Below are 17,477 nucleotides of genomic sequence, written 5' to 3' on the forward strand. Positions count from 1 at the left end.
TGTATATATGTATTTGTTTTTTTGTGTGTGTCTTGTGAGCTTCGCTCCTAGGTCCTTGGTAAATACTGACGAGAGGAGGGGAGTTTACTTCTTTATATGATCCAGGGATTTCCTGTATCCTGTTTCCTGTCCTATGGGAGTAGGAGGTGGACCTCTCCAGGGGTGCCGTCATGGGCTCAAAGAAAAGAAATTACCAGGTTAGTAATTTTGAATTTTCCCCTTTAACCTTAACCCCTTAACGACACAGGGCGTATATTTACGCCCTGTGGCCGCCTCGGGGAGTTCAGAGGGTGCCGCATGTACCCTGGGACCGCGGCTATTAGCAGGCACGGTCAGATTGCCGTGCCCTCTAATAAAGTAATCAAATGCAGCTGTCAAAGTTGACAGCTGCATCTGATTACTTATGCAGCCCGATCCCTGGTGGTCTAGTGACGGAGATCGCCTCCCCCAGGTGGCGAAGGAGCGATCTCCGTGTCTGCGCCGTGATGGCGCTGATCCCGGCTCGGCACTCGGTTGCCTATCTCATCGATCTATGCTGTATTACTATATACAGCATAGATCAATGAGAGATCAGAGTGCATATACTAGAAGTCCCCCCGGGGGGCTTCTAGTATATATGTAAAAGTAAAAAGAAGAGTGTTAATATTAGTTAAAAAAAAAAAACAAACAAAAAAAAAAACCCCCCCCTAATAAGTTTGAATCGCCCCCCCCCCCCCTTTTTTTCTATGTTAGAAATAAAAATAAACAAACATGTTTGGTATTGCCGCGTGTGTAAACACCCGAACTATTAAAGTGCAAATTTGCGCATTTTTTGGTTGCATCAAATCCAGAAAAATTGTAACAAAAAGCGATCAAAAAGTCGCATATGCGCAATCAAGGTACTGATAGAAAGAACACATCATGGCGCAAAAAATTACACCTCACACAGCCCCATAGATCAAAGGATAAAAGCGCTATAAGCCTGGGAATGGAGCGATTTTAACCCCTTAAGGTCAAAGCCTATTTTCGTTTTTGCGCTTTTGCTTATTCCATTTTAAGTTTAAAAGTCCATAGCGCTTGAATTTTTTCACCTAGAGACGTATATGAGCGCTTATTTTTTGCGAAACCAATTGTACTTTGCAATGACAGGCATTATTTTTCCATAACATATGCTGCGAAACCGGAAAAAAATCATTTGCGCTGTCAAATTGAAAAAAAACAAACAAATTTGTTTTGATTTCGGGGAGTTTTGCATTTACGCCGTCTGTCCTATGGTAAAACTGACTTGTTATGCATGTTCCTCAAGTTGTTACGATTACTATGATATATAACATGTATAACTTATATTGTATCTGATGGCCTGTAAAAAATTCAAACCATTGTTGACAAATATACGTTCCTTAAAATCGCTCCATTCCCAGGCTTATAGCGCTTTTATCCTTTGGTCTATGGGGCTGTGTGAGGTGTCATTTTTTGCGCCATGATGCGTTCTTTCTATCGGTACCTTGATTGCGCATATACGACTTTTTGATCGTTTTTTATTACATTTTTTTCTGGATTTGATGCAACCAAAAATGCGCAATTTTGCACTTTGGAATTTTTTTGCGCTGACGCCGTTTACCGTGCGAGATCAGGAATGTGATTAATTAATAGTTCGGGCAATTACGCGCGCGGCGATACTAAATATGTTTATTTATTTATTAATTTATATTTATAAAATGGGAAAAGGGGGGTGATTTGGACTTTTATTAGGGGAGGGGATTTTTTATTAATAAAAACACTTTTTTACTTTTTTTTTTTTTTACTGTAACTAGAAGCCCCCCTGGGGGACTTGTATATAGACAGCACTGATCTCTCATAGAGATCAATGCTGTGTATATACACAGCAAAGATCGATTAGATCGGTCATAGATTACTATGGCCTGCTGTAGGCCATAGCAATCTATTGCCGAGCCGGGATCAGCGTCATTCCGACGCTGAGGCCCGGCACGGGCAGAAGAACGGATCTCCCCCCCGCGATCGCATCGCGGGGGGGGAGATCCGTCCCACTAGACACCAGGGACACGGAGAGCACAGCATCTAAGTGCAGCTGTCAGGTTTGACAGCTGCACTTAGAGGCTTAATTAGCCGGCGCGGCAACGGGACCCGCGCCGGCTAATAGAGGCACTGCCCGGCTGCACGTGTCAGCCGGGATCAGCGCCGTTCAGAGCGCGGTCCCGGCGGGACCCCGCTCTGAACACCCCGAGCGGCACCATGACGTATCAGATACGTCATGGGTCGCTAAGGGGTTAAGGAACATATATTTGTTAACAATGTTTTTTTACAAGCCATCTCATAATATAAAAGTTATACATGTTACATATCGTTTTAATCGTAACGACTTGAACATATATAACAAGTCAGTTTTAACCCAGAGCGAACGGCGCAAAAACACATACCCCCCCTCCCCCCAAATAAACAAAATCTTTTTTTTTTTTTTCCCAATTTCACCACACATTGAATTTTTTTTTTTGTTTTGCGGTGTACTTTTTGAAAAAATTCAGTCTGTCATTGCAAAGTACAATTAGTGGCGCAAAAAATAAGGGCTCATGTGGGTCTTTAGGTAAAAAATTCAAGTGTTATGGCCTTTTAAGCACAAGGAGGAAAAAAACGGAAGTGCAAAAATGCAAGTTGGCTCTGTCCTTAAGGGGTTAAAGCCTAAGCAATATTAAAAAAAAATCTTAACATTTTGAGTTCACTTGAGGTTTTCCTACATGTAGGGCTGGGCGATATTGGCCTAAATCAATATCGCAGTTTATCGCATATGTAGCTGCGGTAACGATAAATGGACGATAACTATGACACGCCCCTTTGTAAGCAACACCCCCTTTTACAAGCCAGACCCACTTGGCCATACCAAACTGGGAATATGTTTTTTAAAAAGTACAGTAACTCAATGAGCAGCAACCCAAACTATGTACACACCACAGGTCGTGTATATACAGCATACAGCTATGGACACACCACAGGACATGTATATAGCTATGTACTATAGGGACTCAGAGTGTATACAGTATGATGTGTATGTAGTATATACAGGTTTATCTATTTCCTCTGCCTATCTATCTCCTATCCATCTATCTCCTTGATCGATAGATAGGAGATAGATAGGAGATAGATAGGAGATAGATAGGAGATAGATAGGAGATAGATAGGAGATAGATAGGAGATAGATAGGAGATAGATAGGAGATAGATAGGAGATAGATAGGAGATAGATAGGAGATAGATAGGAGATAGATAGGAGATAGATAGGAGATAGATAGGAGATAGATAGGAGATAGATAGGAGATAGATAGGAGATAGATAGGAGATAGATAGGAGATAGATAGGAGATAGATAGGAGATAGATAGGAGATAGATAGGAGATAGATAGGAGATAGATAGGAGATAGATAATCTCCTATCTTCATTTATATAGTAGCAGCATTCCAGTTGGACTGTGAATAAATCTCCACCTTTTTACATTTATGTTGAAAACAGTGATGTTTCTGACCACAATTGTGGTCTTTTCTTAAGCCAAATGTTATTTGGCTTGAGAAGACCACGGTTGTGGTCAGAAACGTTGCTCTTTTTCTCATGTGTTGCTGAACAGGTTGGAGGATGTTTAGTGTGTTGTGTGTGCAGGGACGCACAGACAGCACATAGAAGACTGGCCGTGATGCTCTTACAGGCCGTGCAGGTGGCGGCTCCACTGTGCTGTGCCGGGCCGCTGAGAGGCATGTGCTTGCCGCGGAAACTGGCTGAGACAAGAAGGGTGGTGTGTCGGGCGGGTGACGCGGGGCACTCTGACACGCCGAGAGGTTGGGAGACGCGGGGGCGGGCGGGTGGCGGCTCCGTTGTGCTGTGCCGGGCGATGCGGGGCGCTCTGACACGCCGGGGGGTTGGGGGACGTGGGGACGGGCGGGTGGCGGCTTTGTTGTTGCTGTGCCGGGCGGGTGATGCGGGGCGCTCTGACACACAGTGCCAGTCTCTTATGTGCTGTCTGTGCGTCCCTGCACACACAGCACACGAGACATCCTTCAACCTGTGCAGCTTAGGGCTCAGACGGATAGATGAAAGTGAAAATACCGCAGATACCGTCCTGGCAAAGTTGAGGTCGGTTAACCGACGCCAGTGACGGTATCGGTATTTTCACGGTATACCGCCCAGCCCTATTGTAGAGGCCGCAGTACAGCTGAAGACACAGCCAGCAGTGGAGAAGGGTGAGTGCTAACACCTCCCTGAGGAGCAGAACAGTCATTTTGACAGGTGGTCTGTTCCTCTACAGTAAGTAGCAATTGCGGTTTACTGTATGGCGGGATCCCCACTTAACTACTTCCTTGATGAGTAGTGAACAGTAAGTGATGAACTTTACATTTGACTTTAGTGTCTGCCACCAAAAGTCTGTGCTAAGTCTGTGAAGACATATGATGTCCCCACTGGGACAACTATGTAACAGTTTCTATAGTTTAAAACATGAATGCCAGATGACAGGTTAAATATATTTGATGTAAGGTTTTTTCTTTTGAGTAGTACATTAACTTTTCCTATTTCTGTGAATTTTGTGCATTGTTTCTTTAGTGACCAAGTCTAGTGTTGAGACCTTTCTTAAAGCTGTTTAAAACTTCAGTCTACACACAAACATTGTGACATCCATGAACTACTGATGACCATATACTAAAATACAGTTTTGTTTTTGAATGTTTTACAGTCCTCTTATGAAAGAAAAGTTGAGAAGTGGAGTCACTCTGGTGGTGGATAGATATGCATTTTCTGGCGTTGCATTTACAAGCTCAAAAGAGGTAATGTTAAGTGTAGGGATGAGTGTTATGGTCTAGAATTAAAATCTCTGGGCCAGGTCAGGACCGATAACACCATGCAACAATGATTTTGCTCCTAAAAGAAAATCATGTCTAACCCTTTTCCCTTTGATGAACAGGCCAGTTTTCGTGTTTGGGCTTTTTGTTTTTTCCTCGTGTTTAAAGCAAATCTGGACCGAACCCCATGTGCTGATGGTGTAGTGTAGGTCTCTGTCCCCTTGTCTTCATACTGCCTGTATTAAATCCATCAGTGCTGTAGATTTAATACAGTGTTGCCAAACACTAACAAAGTGTCACAGAGGAGTAGTGGCTTGGCGTTCGTGCGGCACCACTACTTCCTCCTCCCTAATTATGCTGAGCGCCTGAAGCCAATGCCCTTAGCTGAAATGCACAATGCGTGTGCGCTGCTCCTACGGTGAAATTGTGGTTATCGGGGATGCGACTAGGTGGCGCAAACTAGCAAGTGGCGCGTCTGCGCCACTGGCAAATGCTCAGAAGGTGGTGACACCAGGGTGGAGCAGGAGGCTGGACACTGGCAAATATTTAGCACAATTAGGGAGGAGGAAGTAGTGGTAAATCGTGCCGAAGTGCGGCACGAACACAAAGCTGCTACTCCTCTTTGACACTTTGGTTACAGTGTGTTAGGAAACACTGTATTATTATTGGAAATATACACACAAGGGGACAGAGACCTACACTGCACTGTCAGCACCTGAGGTCCGGTCCACGTGCTGATAGATTCCCTTTAAAAACTTACAGACCCATATGAGCCCTTATTTTTTTGTGACACCAATTGTACTTTGCAATGACAGACTTAATTTTTCCATAAAACATGCTGCTAAACCGGGAAAAAAATATTTGCACTGTGAAATTGAAGTCTGTACGATTAAAAGGATAGGCAACTTATTTAACCTTTTCTTTAGACTATTTGAGGCGTGATTTATTTTATTTATTTTTTGCACCATGATCTGTACTTTCTATCTGTATCTTTTGTAGATATATGCAAATTTTTGATGATTTTTTATTACAAGTTTTTCCAATTTGATGTGAACAAAAATAAGCCATTTTGCACCTTTTTTGGCATTTTTACTGTGCAAGATCGGGAATGTGATAATTAAATATTTTGGGCGATTCCGCACACCGCAATATCAAGTTTCTTTTTTTATTTATAAAATGCGTGAAGGTGGATGATTTAAACTTTTATTATGTAATGGGATTTTTATTATTGGCGCTTCTGGAAAAAAAGGGCACTTAATCTAATATGTACTCTTAGAGACAGTACATATGTACTGCATTGATCTCAGTAATCAAGTGCCGATTTCTATGGGCTACTGGAGTTGATAGTAAAGGATTGCAGAGCTGGAACCAGTGTCATAACATCGCTGAGGCCCAGTAGGGCAAGTAGGAAGGATTGCCCAGTAGCGGCGATCCCACTCCTAGGCCACCACGGATAAGTTTTAAACGCCATTTAAATGCCACTGTGCGTTTTGACGGCAGCATTACAATGGTTAATTGGCGAACGCGGCGACCTGCCTGCGTCTGCTGATAACAGCCGGGAGCAGCATGGTTCAGAGCAGGGTTGTGGTGTGACCCCTGTCTGATCTGCCTGAGCAGTGCCTGATGCACCCTTAGGGTATGTTCACGCTGAGCATATACGGCGGAATTCTGCGGCGGTGCTCTCTGCCACGGAATCCCGCCGTGCTCAGTGTCCCGCTGTGAGTGAGAGGGTGCAAGCTCCTTCGCTTGAAGAAGTGACATGCCTAATCGCACCATTACGCCAAATTCTGGGCAACAGCATGGCATTGATCACACAGTGAAGGATTAAAACAGAGTTTGCATATGAACCACCACAAACTTTAGCCTGACAGCATGGCAGTGAGAACACAGCGAACCATTAAAACAGGTAGCGTTTGAACCACCCCAAAATTTAGCCTGAATCAGCATGGCAGTGAGGACACAGGGAACCATTAAACGAGAGGTAGCATATGAACCACCCAAAAACTTAGCCGAACACCACAGAAATGGACGGGAAACAGCAGGAGCAGCATGCATTGATGCCTCTGAGACTGCCTAATCGCACCGTTATGCCAAATTCTGGGCAACAACCTAGTGGTCAACCTCAAGACAATAGTGCTGACCCAGACCAAAATGGGCAAGGCACATGCGACCACGATCAAAGGCCTGAAGGTCACTTTGAAGGTCAAAGGCCTTGGAGAGTGTTCCCCTGCCAGTGCCTGACAATCTGACTGATCCCCTCCCCTTCCTTAATAACTTGTCTTTTTAAGTTACTAGACTGACCTGGGCTGGGGCATTACACCCCCTGATGACTATAGCAGTTTGGGTAATTTGTATCATGTACCTCACAACTTCTCCAGAAAAAAAGGGAAATTTTGGCAGCACATCTATGACACTGCAGGTTGCACGCTGTTTGTGGCTTAAGTACAGACAAAAAAAAGTTTTTCTATATTTTAATTTTTAATATCTACAGAGCAGGTGTTTGCCGTGTGTACGCTGGGAGGAGCTGTTGCACCTTCTGTTTTTTGCCTCACCACTTCTCCCCACCGCTGATTTGATTTTGAGTTTGAGTGGCTCAGTGGTTAGCACTGTAACCTTGCAGCGCTGGGGTCCTGGGTTCATATCCCACCAAGGACAACATCTGCATGAAGTTTGCATGTTCTCTCCACGTGATCACCTGTTCACACTACTGCGGTGTTTTCAATAGCGGTGTACCTTGAGGCCCCGTAGGTTGTGAGAAGTAGCTAGGGAGTGAATGTCTGCGGTGTGCTTTGAAAATTTAAATCTAACATTTAAAAAAAAAAAAAAAAAAAGACTATAAAGTGGTCTTTACCGGCCTTTAGATGAGGCAGGTGTGGAACCTCCCAAAAATTATGCCTGACACAGCATGGTGGTGAGAACTCTGTGAACAAGGTAGATAAGGCAGGCGTTCAACCTCACAAAAATTTGGCCTGACACAGCAGAATACTGAGGGACAGCCACTGCCATGAGGTTCCTAAAAGCCTGGGGCGGGACTGACAGAGCCAGCACGTGACACAGGGGAAGGAGCAGGGGTGTGACTTGCAGTAACTAAACAGCCTTGGTTCCACTGAGTGGGGTGTTTAGCACTCATATGCCTGTGCATGCTGGTAGTGGTGGCTCCCCTGCTGATCCTGGCGTGGCACAGGTTGCACACTACACTCCGTCCGTCATCCGCAGTTTCTTTAAAGAATCTCCAGACTTGCGAACATCTAGGCCTAGCCACGGGAGTTTAACTCCGTGAAACAGTTGTTCTACTTGTTCTGGCCCTGCTTATCCCTCTGCCCACCCCTCTTCCTCTTCCAACCAGTCCTGTGGCTGAACTTGCCTCCCCCTCAGAAGCACTGTCTTCATGTCTTCACTAGGCTTATCCACCCAGCTCTGGTCAGTCACCTCATCCTCATCCACCAGCTCTTCCTCAAATTCCTCACTCTGCTCCCTACTTTGACTTACAGCCATGACAACAACCTCACTGTCTGACAACCGGGTCTCATCTTCATAATCAGACACCTCTTTAAACCCCACTTGCAAGTCCCCACTGTCATCACCCACTGACTGCGTGAGCTGCATAGTTTGGGCATCGGGACAGATCAACTGCTCCGGTTGCTCAGACTCAGGGAAGGTCCAGAAAAAAGTTTCTGGGAGCATGTTGGATCTGAATCTCTCCTTTCCCTGGATTGGCCAGGCTGTGGGAAAGGAGGCTGAGCTGCTGGAGCAAGGATTCCACTCCCTTGGCTAGCGTGGGTGGACTGCGTGGAAGACTGGGTGGTGGATAAGTTACTGCTATCCATGTGATCACCTGTTTACACTGCTGCCGTTTCAATAGCGGTGTACCCTGTGACCCCTTAAGTTGCGAGAAGGAGCTAGGAAGTGAATGTTGTCGATGTGCCACTGCTTCCTCCTCAATGGGTGCTGCTGTGTCACCCTGCCCAGAACCATGGCCTCTGCCCACTGCATTGCTTGGAACCCCACACGCCCTCGACCCTGACCGCTGGGGTTCACCATTTTGTGGTGACTGCACAGTCAATACTGAGATAGCTGCACTACAGATCACAGCAAGCCAAGAAAATATATTACTCAGACTACTTTTGGAGGCAGTCGTATAGAGTCTGTGTGTAAGTGCTGCTATATGGTGTATGCCACCCTCTTACGCAGGGCAATTAGCAGTGAGCTTTGATATGGCTGCCCTAAGAAATGAAGAAATAAAAAAATATACTGGTCACACTAGTTTTTGAAGGTTGTCGTATAGTCTGTAAGTGGTGGTATATGGTGTATTCCACCTGTTATACTGGACAATGAGCATTGAGGTTCTATGCAGCTGTACTACAAGTCACAGCAATACAATGTACAGCAGCACCAGCAAAAAAAAAAATATATATACTAGTACTGAAGACTTCTTTGGGGTCTGTGTGCAACACCTGCTGTCCCTTTTCTGCCAGCAGTCGATCACCACAGTGTGCTGCTAAAATTGTGGTAGCTGCAGTGCAAGTCCCAGCCAGCAGTCTGGAGTAATCCAAAAAAAATAAGATTTTAAGCCCTTACAAGGGCTGTTGGGTTCTTTCTATAGTATCCCTGCCTACTGGAATGATAATTCCCTCCCTAACACTCTTCCTGACAAGCAGCAGCTCTGTCCCTATTTCTTTGCAATTGGGTTTATTAGCCGAAAAAAGGCATTTTTATCATGAAAAAGCAGTTTGAAGCTTCCTACATCACTGGGCTATCTCCTCGGACAGTCAGAACTGACCTCTCTGACCTCTGAATAGAGGCTTTTACACAGCTCCCACTGTGTAATCATTTAGTCATCAGCAAAGAGCAGAGAACAATCTCCCTTCTCCCCCCTCCCCTCTCCATAGAACAGACAGGGGCATGTCTGATGCAACAAGACATGATTTCCTGACAATCAGCAGTGGATGAGAGAGAGGAGGGAGGCGAGGCTGGGGAAAGTCTTTTTGAATGCAGATAATGGCATATTTTCCTAAAAAATCCAATTACAAAAATACTTAAAATCACCTGGACTATTGATTTCTGCAAAAAAAAAAAAGAAAAAAAAAAGGTGACACTTTAAAGGGGTAGTGCGGCGCTAAGAAATTATTCACAAAATAACACCCATTACAAAGTTATACAACTTTGTAATGTATGTGAATGGCCCCCTTCCCGTGTACCCGGAAGTGTAGTGCAGTATACATGCCTGATCTGTGTCGACCGACCCCGTCTGTAATCTTGTCAAATACGTCATCTTTGGGAGGCCGGCAGACCCGTCCCTCATGCCGGCCCCCCTCTGCCGCGTCATAACTGTGCTCAGCCGCGATTGCCGCGTCACCAGCTGCAGAGGGGGGCCGGCAGGAGTGGGTCGGCCGGCCTCCCGAAGATGACGTCTTTGACAAGATTACAGACTGGGTCGGTCGACACGGATCAGATATGTATACTCCCCTACACTTCCAGGTACACGGGCGGGAAACACGGGAAGGGGGCGATTCACATATACAACTTTGTAATGTATGTTATGTAACTTTTGTAATGTGTGTTATTTTGTGAATAATTTCTTACCCCTTTAACCCAGGAAGTGACATATGCAGTCCCATTCATGTATGCTACTATGAGCAGCATAGTGGCTCAGTGGTTAGCTCTGTAGACTTGCAGGGCTCTGGGATCACATCCCATCATGTCTGTATAAGTAGACAACATGCTTACAGGGTATGAACAACTGTCTGCTGAATGTCATTGAAAATGCATTTCTTTCCCGACTTGACTTCATTCCACCCAGTTTGGGATAAGGAGAGCAGTTCGATAAAGATATTTATACAATAGAGAACAGATATCTAGGCCAATGGAATCTCAACATGATAGGGGAGTACTGCTTGTTTTTGCTACGGGAAAATATGACTATTAAAGCAGATGCCTGAAGCAGTTTTAACAGTACTTCCTCAATTCAGACTTTTAATCTGAAAACCGAGACTCTTTGAAATTCCATTCTTTGACATAGATCAGGTAATTGTTGGACTAAAACTCATTCTATTAAAAATTATTCAATGCTTTTTAAGTGCTTAATATAGGCATACTTATGCATAGCAAAATTTCCTGACATGTTACAACAATTCTGACTTTGGATTTGGAATCCGCACACTCCATTTAGGGTAGAGCAAAAAATAGTTTTTGACCAGTAGCAGACAAAAAGGTGCGGTGTAATCAGCCTGATTCGCCTGATTATTGCTCGGTGTAATTGGGCCCTAATAAAACAGTTGTAAACCTAAAGACACAACAGATTGTTTTCTAATGGCAAAATGGCTGTATGAACATATCTTTATAGGAAACATTTTAATTGTCATTGATTTTAGTGCTTTATTTGTAAGTTTGTCAAATGCAAAACTAAAACTTTGTGTATACCAAATTGTGAGCTTTTTCTTTCAGAATTTGTCCTTGCATTGGTGTAAGCAGCCTGATGTTGGACTTCCAAAGCCAGATCTTGTCCTTTTTTTAAACATAACTCCTGAGGCAGCTTCTAAACGTGGGGATTATGGAAATGAACGTTATGAAACAAGTGATTTCCAGAAAAAGGTGCAACAGCGTTACGCTGAACTTATGGAAGACAAATCTGTTAACTGGAAGGCAAGTAATGTGTCTGCATTCTACATTTTGGTATTCCAAAAAAGGATTTATGTATAAAGACATAGGGGGAGATTTATCAAACATGGTGTAAAGTGAAACTGGCTCAGTTGCCCCTAGCAACCAATCAGATTCCACCTTTCCACTTTTCATTCCTCAGACTCTTTGGTAAATGAAAGGTGGAATCTGATTCATTGCTAGGGGCAACTGAGCCAGTTTTCTTTTACACCATGTTTGATAAATCTCTCCCATAATTCTTTCATTTACAACACATGCATGCCCCAATAATCACATGATGTTCCCAGAATTATTGGGGGCGTGGCCAAGAGACGAGTGGGAGCGGACGCATGTGAGCGGAGCTCCGGCAAGATAGGGCACACACAGCTATCCTTCAGACATCCTGAGCAATATTTTCTCCTCACCCGACGGGCGAAAAGTCCCCTGAGTGCCCCTGCTTACCATGACCAGCAAGCGGACCCGGACGGCTGCAGAGAAGCTGCAAGAATTTGTCAGGCCGGACGTCCAAGATGCAGGTCAGCTACAGGGGAGCAGGATGATGAGGAAGCCCCAGAACTCATTTTGAAAGATCTAATGAATGCAATCTCCTCATGCAAAGCCGCACTGACTACGAAACTAGATGAGGTGAAAATCAATGTAAGCCTCATAAGACAGGACATGCAGAACATAAGAGAGAAAGTGAAAAGGGCAGAGGACAGAATCTCTGATATAGAAGATAGACTTGATCCTGTGCCTCAGTCTATTGCATCATTGGAGAGAGCAGCTGAGCTTTGGAGACAGAAATCCGATTTAGAGAACAGACTGCGACAAAATAATCTGACAATAGTGGGCTTACCTGAAAAGGCCGAAGGCCCTGACCCAGTGTCCTTTACTGAAAAGTGGCTCCTTGATCTCTTCCCTGAGGTGAATTTTTCTGCTGCGGTCACTGTCGAGCGTGCGCACAGGGTGCCGGCGCGGCCATTGTCCCCAGGAGCTGCCGCAAGACCATTCCTGACCCGTTTTCTGAATAGCAGGGACAGAGACATGGTGCTACGCCTGGCGCGGCAAAAGAGGGAGATCCTGTTTAATGGTGCCACATTATCTTCCCCGGATTTTTCGGCAGAGCTACAGAAGAAGAGGGCCACCTTTACAGCAGTGAAGAGACGCCTACGTGAGATGAAAATCCCCTACTCCATGGCCTACCCGGCACGCTTCCGGGTTGTGGATGGTGACCTCTCTGTGTTCTTTACTACGCCACAGGAGGCTGAGGAGTGGGCCTCGCGGCGTGGGAACGCGGCCCGCAAAGACTGAGGACTATGCCTTCATCATGTTATGTTCTAGAGTTCTAGGGATTGTTGAAGATAACTGAGTGTGTTACCCTATATTCTTCTCCTGGTACTGGGTGAATGCATGTTGCTGACACGTTGAAAGGGTACATGCACTATCCTGGTATGCATGTATGATAGTTAACTATATGTCCTGCTGATCTCCTTTACCTAGTTATCCTGAATGGCCCCTCTGTTTTCTTGGTGTGGGTGTTATGTTTGGATGTTCTACCTCCTTGTGAGTGTCGTCCTGGACCTATTACTGTGCGGGGGGCGCAGTCGCCTTTACAATGTTTGAGGTTACTCCTTATTGCATGATTGAAATGTTCTTATGTGTGTGTGCCGGGGTCTTCCCCCGTAACCATGATGCCACCTATGAATACACAGAGTGGCGCAAAGGCACAGACCCTTTGGTGCTGTTACTGTGCCTTACCAGTTTTAGTACTATGCACTTGTTGCAGCCCGGTTGGTTGCTATAGTTTTATGCCACTTGAGGGCGCTGTTGCCCTATATGTTTGCCGGATATTTTGTCCTACATGTTTTCACAAGTCTCTCCTATGCAGCTTCTCTAATGTATGGTCCGAGATGAGGGGTGGGTGAAGCAGATTGCCCGATATGCCGCAAATGTCATCGACAGTACCATGGCAACTTTGACGGTGATATCCTGGAACATCAGGGGAATGAGTAGTCCGAGGAAACGGGTGATAGCCTCTCACATACGCAAGTATAACCCGCACATAGTGTGTCTCCAAGAATCTCATCTCACACCACAAACGATAAAATGGCTTAAGAAACCCTGGGTACAATGGGCGGCGCACTCATGTGGGACATCGCATTCCAGGGGGGTCTCACTTCTCATACATAAATCCCTTAAGTGGAACCCAGAGACGGTTCAAACTGACCCTAATGGCTGCTATGTATTTATTTCTGCCTTGATTGATAATGACCCATATGTCTTGTTGGGGATATCTTCCTCCTCCTGCCTTAACGAGAATCCTACATCAGGCTGCTCGGTTTGCGGCATCTCACCCAGGTGCTAAAGTGCTATGTATGGGAGATATGAACATGGTGGTGGATACTCTAATGGATAGATATGCTAGTGTCCCCCCTCAACCAGTAACTCCACTACAAACCAGTAACTCCACTACAAACTTTCTTGGTAGATATGGGTTGTGGGGACATCTTTCGCTTTCAATCCCCTACAGTACGTACCTACTCCTGTCATAATGTTGGCTGTAACACCCTTTCCAGAATCGATTACATATTCAGCAGTCCATGTGTTATTCCCCTTGTATCCCAAATAAGATATGGGGTGAGAGGCCCTTCAGACAACTTGCTGGCTATTCTAGATATTGCTCTGCGGGAACACCCTAAACCTAAATCCTATCGCATACACCCATTCTGGCTCAAATTAATAGGGGAGCACAATAGGATACCCAACCAATTGCAGCTATTTTTTACGGCACATGAGGCGCATGAAGATAGACTGGTAGTGTGGGAAACGTTCAAGGCCTATCTGAGGGTGTGCATGCAGTCCACAATATCTTACATTAAAAGAGTGGCAGAGAGAAGAGAGACCTAGCACAACAGTGTCTGGATTTGGCGAGAGTGTATGTTGCAGACCCAACTGCGGCAAATAAGGACTGATGGTTGAATGTGGGTAGGAGATATCATCTTTGCGTCCGTGAGAAAGCGGATAGGAAACTATTTTTTGCAAAACAATCTTTCTTTGAGTTGGGTAACCAATCGAGCAAACTGCTGGCCTTCCTAGTTCACCGTGACTGTCTCCAGCTGTTCTAAAAATCATAGATCAGACAGGTGTATTACACCACAAAATTAAAGATATAGCTGCTCAGTGTCAGATTTTTTTTTTATGAAGAGTTGTATGCCTCGAGGGCAACATGTAGTGCGGAAGCAATAAACAGCTACTTAGATGAGATTACCTTTCCGACCTTGTCTGTGGACGAGAAAGAGGCATTGGAGGCTGATGTCACGCTGGAGGAGGTGACCGAAGCGATAGCTGACATTAAGAAGGGTAAATCCCCGAGCCCGGACGGCATCCCGGCAGAGGTATACAAATTGTATGCGGAACAGATAACACCTGGGCTGGTAGCTATGTATCGTGAGGCCCTACATACTGGTACCCTCCCTGAATCCCTATATGATGCAACTATTGTTGTGTTGTTGAAACCAGATAAGAGCCCACATGAATGTACATCATATCGCTCCTCAACCTGGATTATAAAATCCTAGCTAAGCTACTAGCCAATCACTTAACCCCTTTGTGCTGCAGCTAGTTTGGGCCTTAATGACCAGGCTAATTTTTCAAAATCTGACCTGTCTCACTTTATGCTCTCATAGCTCAGTGATGCTTTAACGTATGCTAGCGATTCTGAGATTGTTTTTTCGTGACATATGGCACTTTATGTTAGTGGCAAAATTTGGTCACTACTTTGTGTGTTTTTTGTGAAAAACATCAAAATATCATGAAAAATTTAAATTTGCATTTTATGAACTTTGAAATTCTCTGCTTCTAAAAAAAGAAAGTCGTAGCACATAAATTAGTTACTAAGTCACATTACCAATATGTCTTCTTTATTCTGGCATAATTTGGTAAACATATTTTACTTTTTTAGGGTGTTATGGGGCTTAGAAATTTATCAGCAAATTATCACATTTTCGTGAAACAGATTTTTTTAGGGACCAGTTCTTTTTTTAAATGGATTTAGAAGTCTGGTATCCTGAAAACCCCCATAAGTGACCCCATTTTGGAAACTACACACCTTAAAGAATTAATCTAGGGGTATAATGAGCATTTTAACCCTACAGGGGCTGGAGGAAAGTATTCACAATTAGGCAGTAAAAAAATTGAAAATTTAAATTTTCCAATAATATATACGTTTAGATTAAAGTTTCTCATTTTCAAAAGGAATATGAGACAAAAAGCACCCCAAAATTTGTAATGCAGGTTCTCTTGAGTACAACGGTACCCCATATGTGGGCGTAAACCACTGTATGGGCACACAGCAGGGCTCAGAAGGAAGGGAGCGCCAATTAGCTTTTCCAATGCAGATTTTGCTGAAGAAGTTTCTGAGCGCCAGGTGCGTTTGTAGTGCCCCTGTAGTGTCAGCAGAGAGAAAACCCCCCATAAGTCACCCCATTTTGGAAAGTACACCCCTCAAAGAATTCATCTTGGTGTGTGGTGACCATTTTGACCCCACAGGTATTACAGGAAAGTATTCAAAAGAAGACAGTAAAAATGAAAAACTTGAATTCTTCCAATAATATGTTCGTTTAGTTTGAAATTTCTCAATTTCACGAGGAACAAGAGGAAAAAAGTACCACAAAATTTGTAACGCAGGTTCTCCTGAGTACAATGGTACCCCATATGTGGGCGTAAACCACTGCATGGGCACACAGGAGGGCTCAAAAGGGAAGGAGCGCCAATTAGCTTTTTTAATGCTGATTTTGCTGAAGAAGTTTCTGAGCGCCAGGTGCGTTTGCAGCGCCCCTGTAGTGCTAGCGGAGTAAAATCTCGCCATAAGTCACTCCATTTTGGAAAGTGCACCCCTCATAGAATTTATTTTGGGGTGTGGTGAGCATTTTGACCCCACAGGTATTTGAGGAAAGTATTCAAAAGTAGACAGTAAAAATGAAAAACTCGAATTTTTCCAATAATATGTTCCTTTAGTTTGAAATTTCTCAATTTCACGAGGAACAGGAGAGAAATGTCACCCCAATATATGTAAAGCAGGTTCTCCTGAGTACAATGGTACCCCATATGTGGGCATAAACCACTGCATGGGCACACAGCCGGGCTCAGAAGGGAAGGAGCGCCAATTAGCATTTTCAGTGCAGATTTTTCTGAAGAAGTTTCTGAGCGCTAGGTGCGTTTGCTGAGCCCCTGTAGTGTCAGCAGAATAGATTCCCCCCAAAAGTCACCACATCTTGGAAAGAGCACCCCTCAAAGAATTCATCTTGGGGTGTGGTGACCATTTTTACCCCACAGGTATTAGAGGAAAGTATTCAAAATTGGCCAGTAAAATGAAAAACTCGAATTTTTCCAATAATATGTTGGTTTAGTTTGAAATTTCTCAATTTGACGAGGAACAGGAGAGAAAACGTACCCCAAAATCTGTAACGCAGGTTCTCCTGAGTACAACGGTACCCCATATGTGGGCATAAACCACTGTATGGGCACACAGCAGGGCTCAGAAGGGAAGGAGCGCCGATTTACAGGAGCAAAACCGCAGCTAGTAATGGTTATTAGAATAGCGCAGTTACTAAAATAAGATAAAAAAAATTAGATTACAGGTAATGTGGGGTGGTTACGGGCAACCAGGGGTGGTTATGAGCAACCTGAGGTGGTTACAGGTAATCTGGGGTGGTTACGGACAACGTGGGCTGGTTACTGGCAACCTGCTGTGCTTACAGACAATCTGGGATGGTTACGGGAAACGTGGGGTGGTTACGGGCAACCTGCAGTGCTTACAGACAATCTGGGGTGGATACGGGCAACGTGGGGTGGTTACGGGCAACCTGCAATGCTTACAGACAATCTGGGGTGGTTACAGGCAACGTTGGCTGGTTACGGGCAACCTGCAGTGCTTACAGACAATCTGAGGTGGATACGGGCAACGTGGGGTGGTTACGCGCAACCTGCAGTGCTTACTGACAATCTGGGGTGGTTACGGGCAACGT

General features: G+C 44.7%; 1 protein-coding gene across 2 annotated transcripts in view; it reads left to right on the top strand.

The window, feature by feature from the left end:
• DTYMK (deoxythymidylate kinase) overlaps window positions 1-17,477 on the top strand; it is a 46,678-nt gene that overhangs the window by 18,631 nt on the left and 10,570 nt on the right. For both annotated transcript variants that reach the window (XM_069975317.1, XM_069975316.1), the window contains exons 4-5: window positions 4,710-4,800; window positions 11,260-11,457. In XM_069975317.1, coding sequence (XP_069831418.1) covers window positions 4,710-4,800; window positions 11,260-11,457 — 289 coding nt within the window. The remainder of the gene's footprint in view (window positions 1-4,709; window positions 4,801-11,259; window positions 11,458-17,477) is intronic.

Source organism: Dendropsophus ebraccatus, chromosome 6 (assembly GCF_027789765.1).
Source record: "Dendropsophus ebraccatus isolate aDenEbr1 chromosome 6, aDenEbr1.pat, whole genome shotgun sequence".
NCBI classification, from domain to species: Eukaryota; Metazoa; Chordata; class Amphibia; order Anura; family Hylidae; genus Dendropsophus; species Dendropsophus ebraccatus.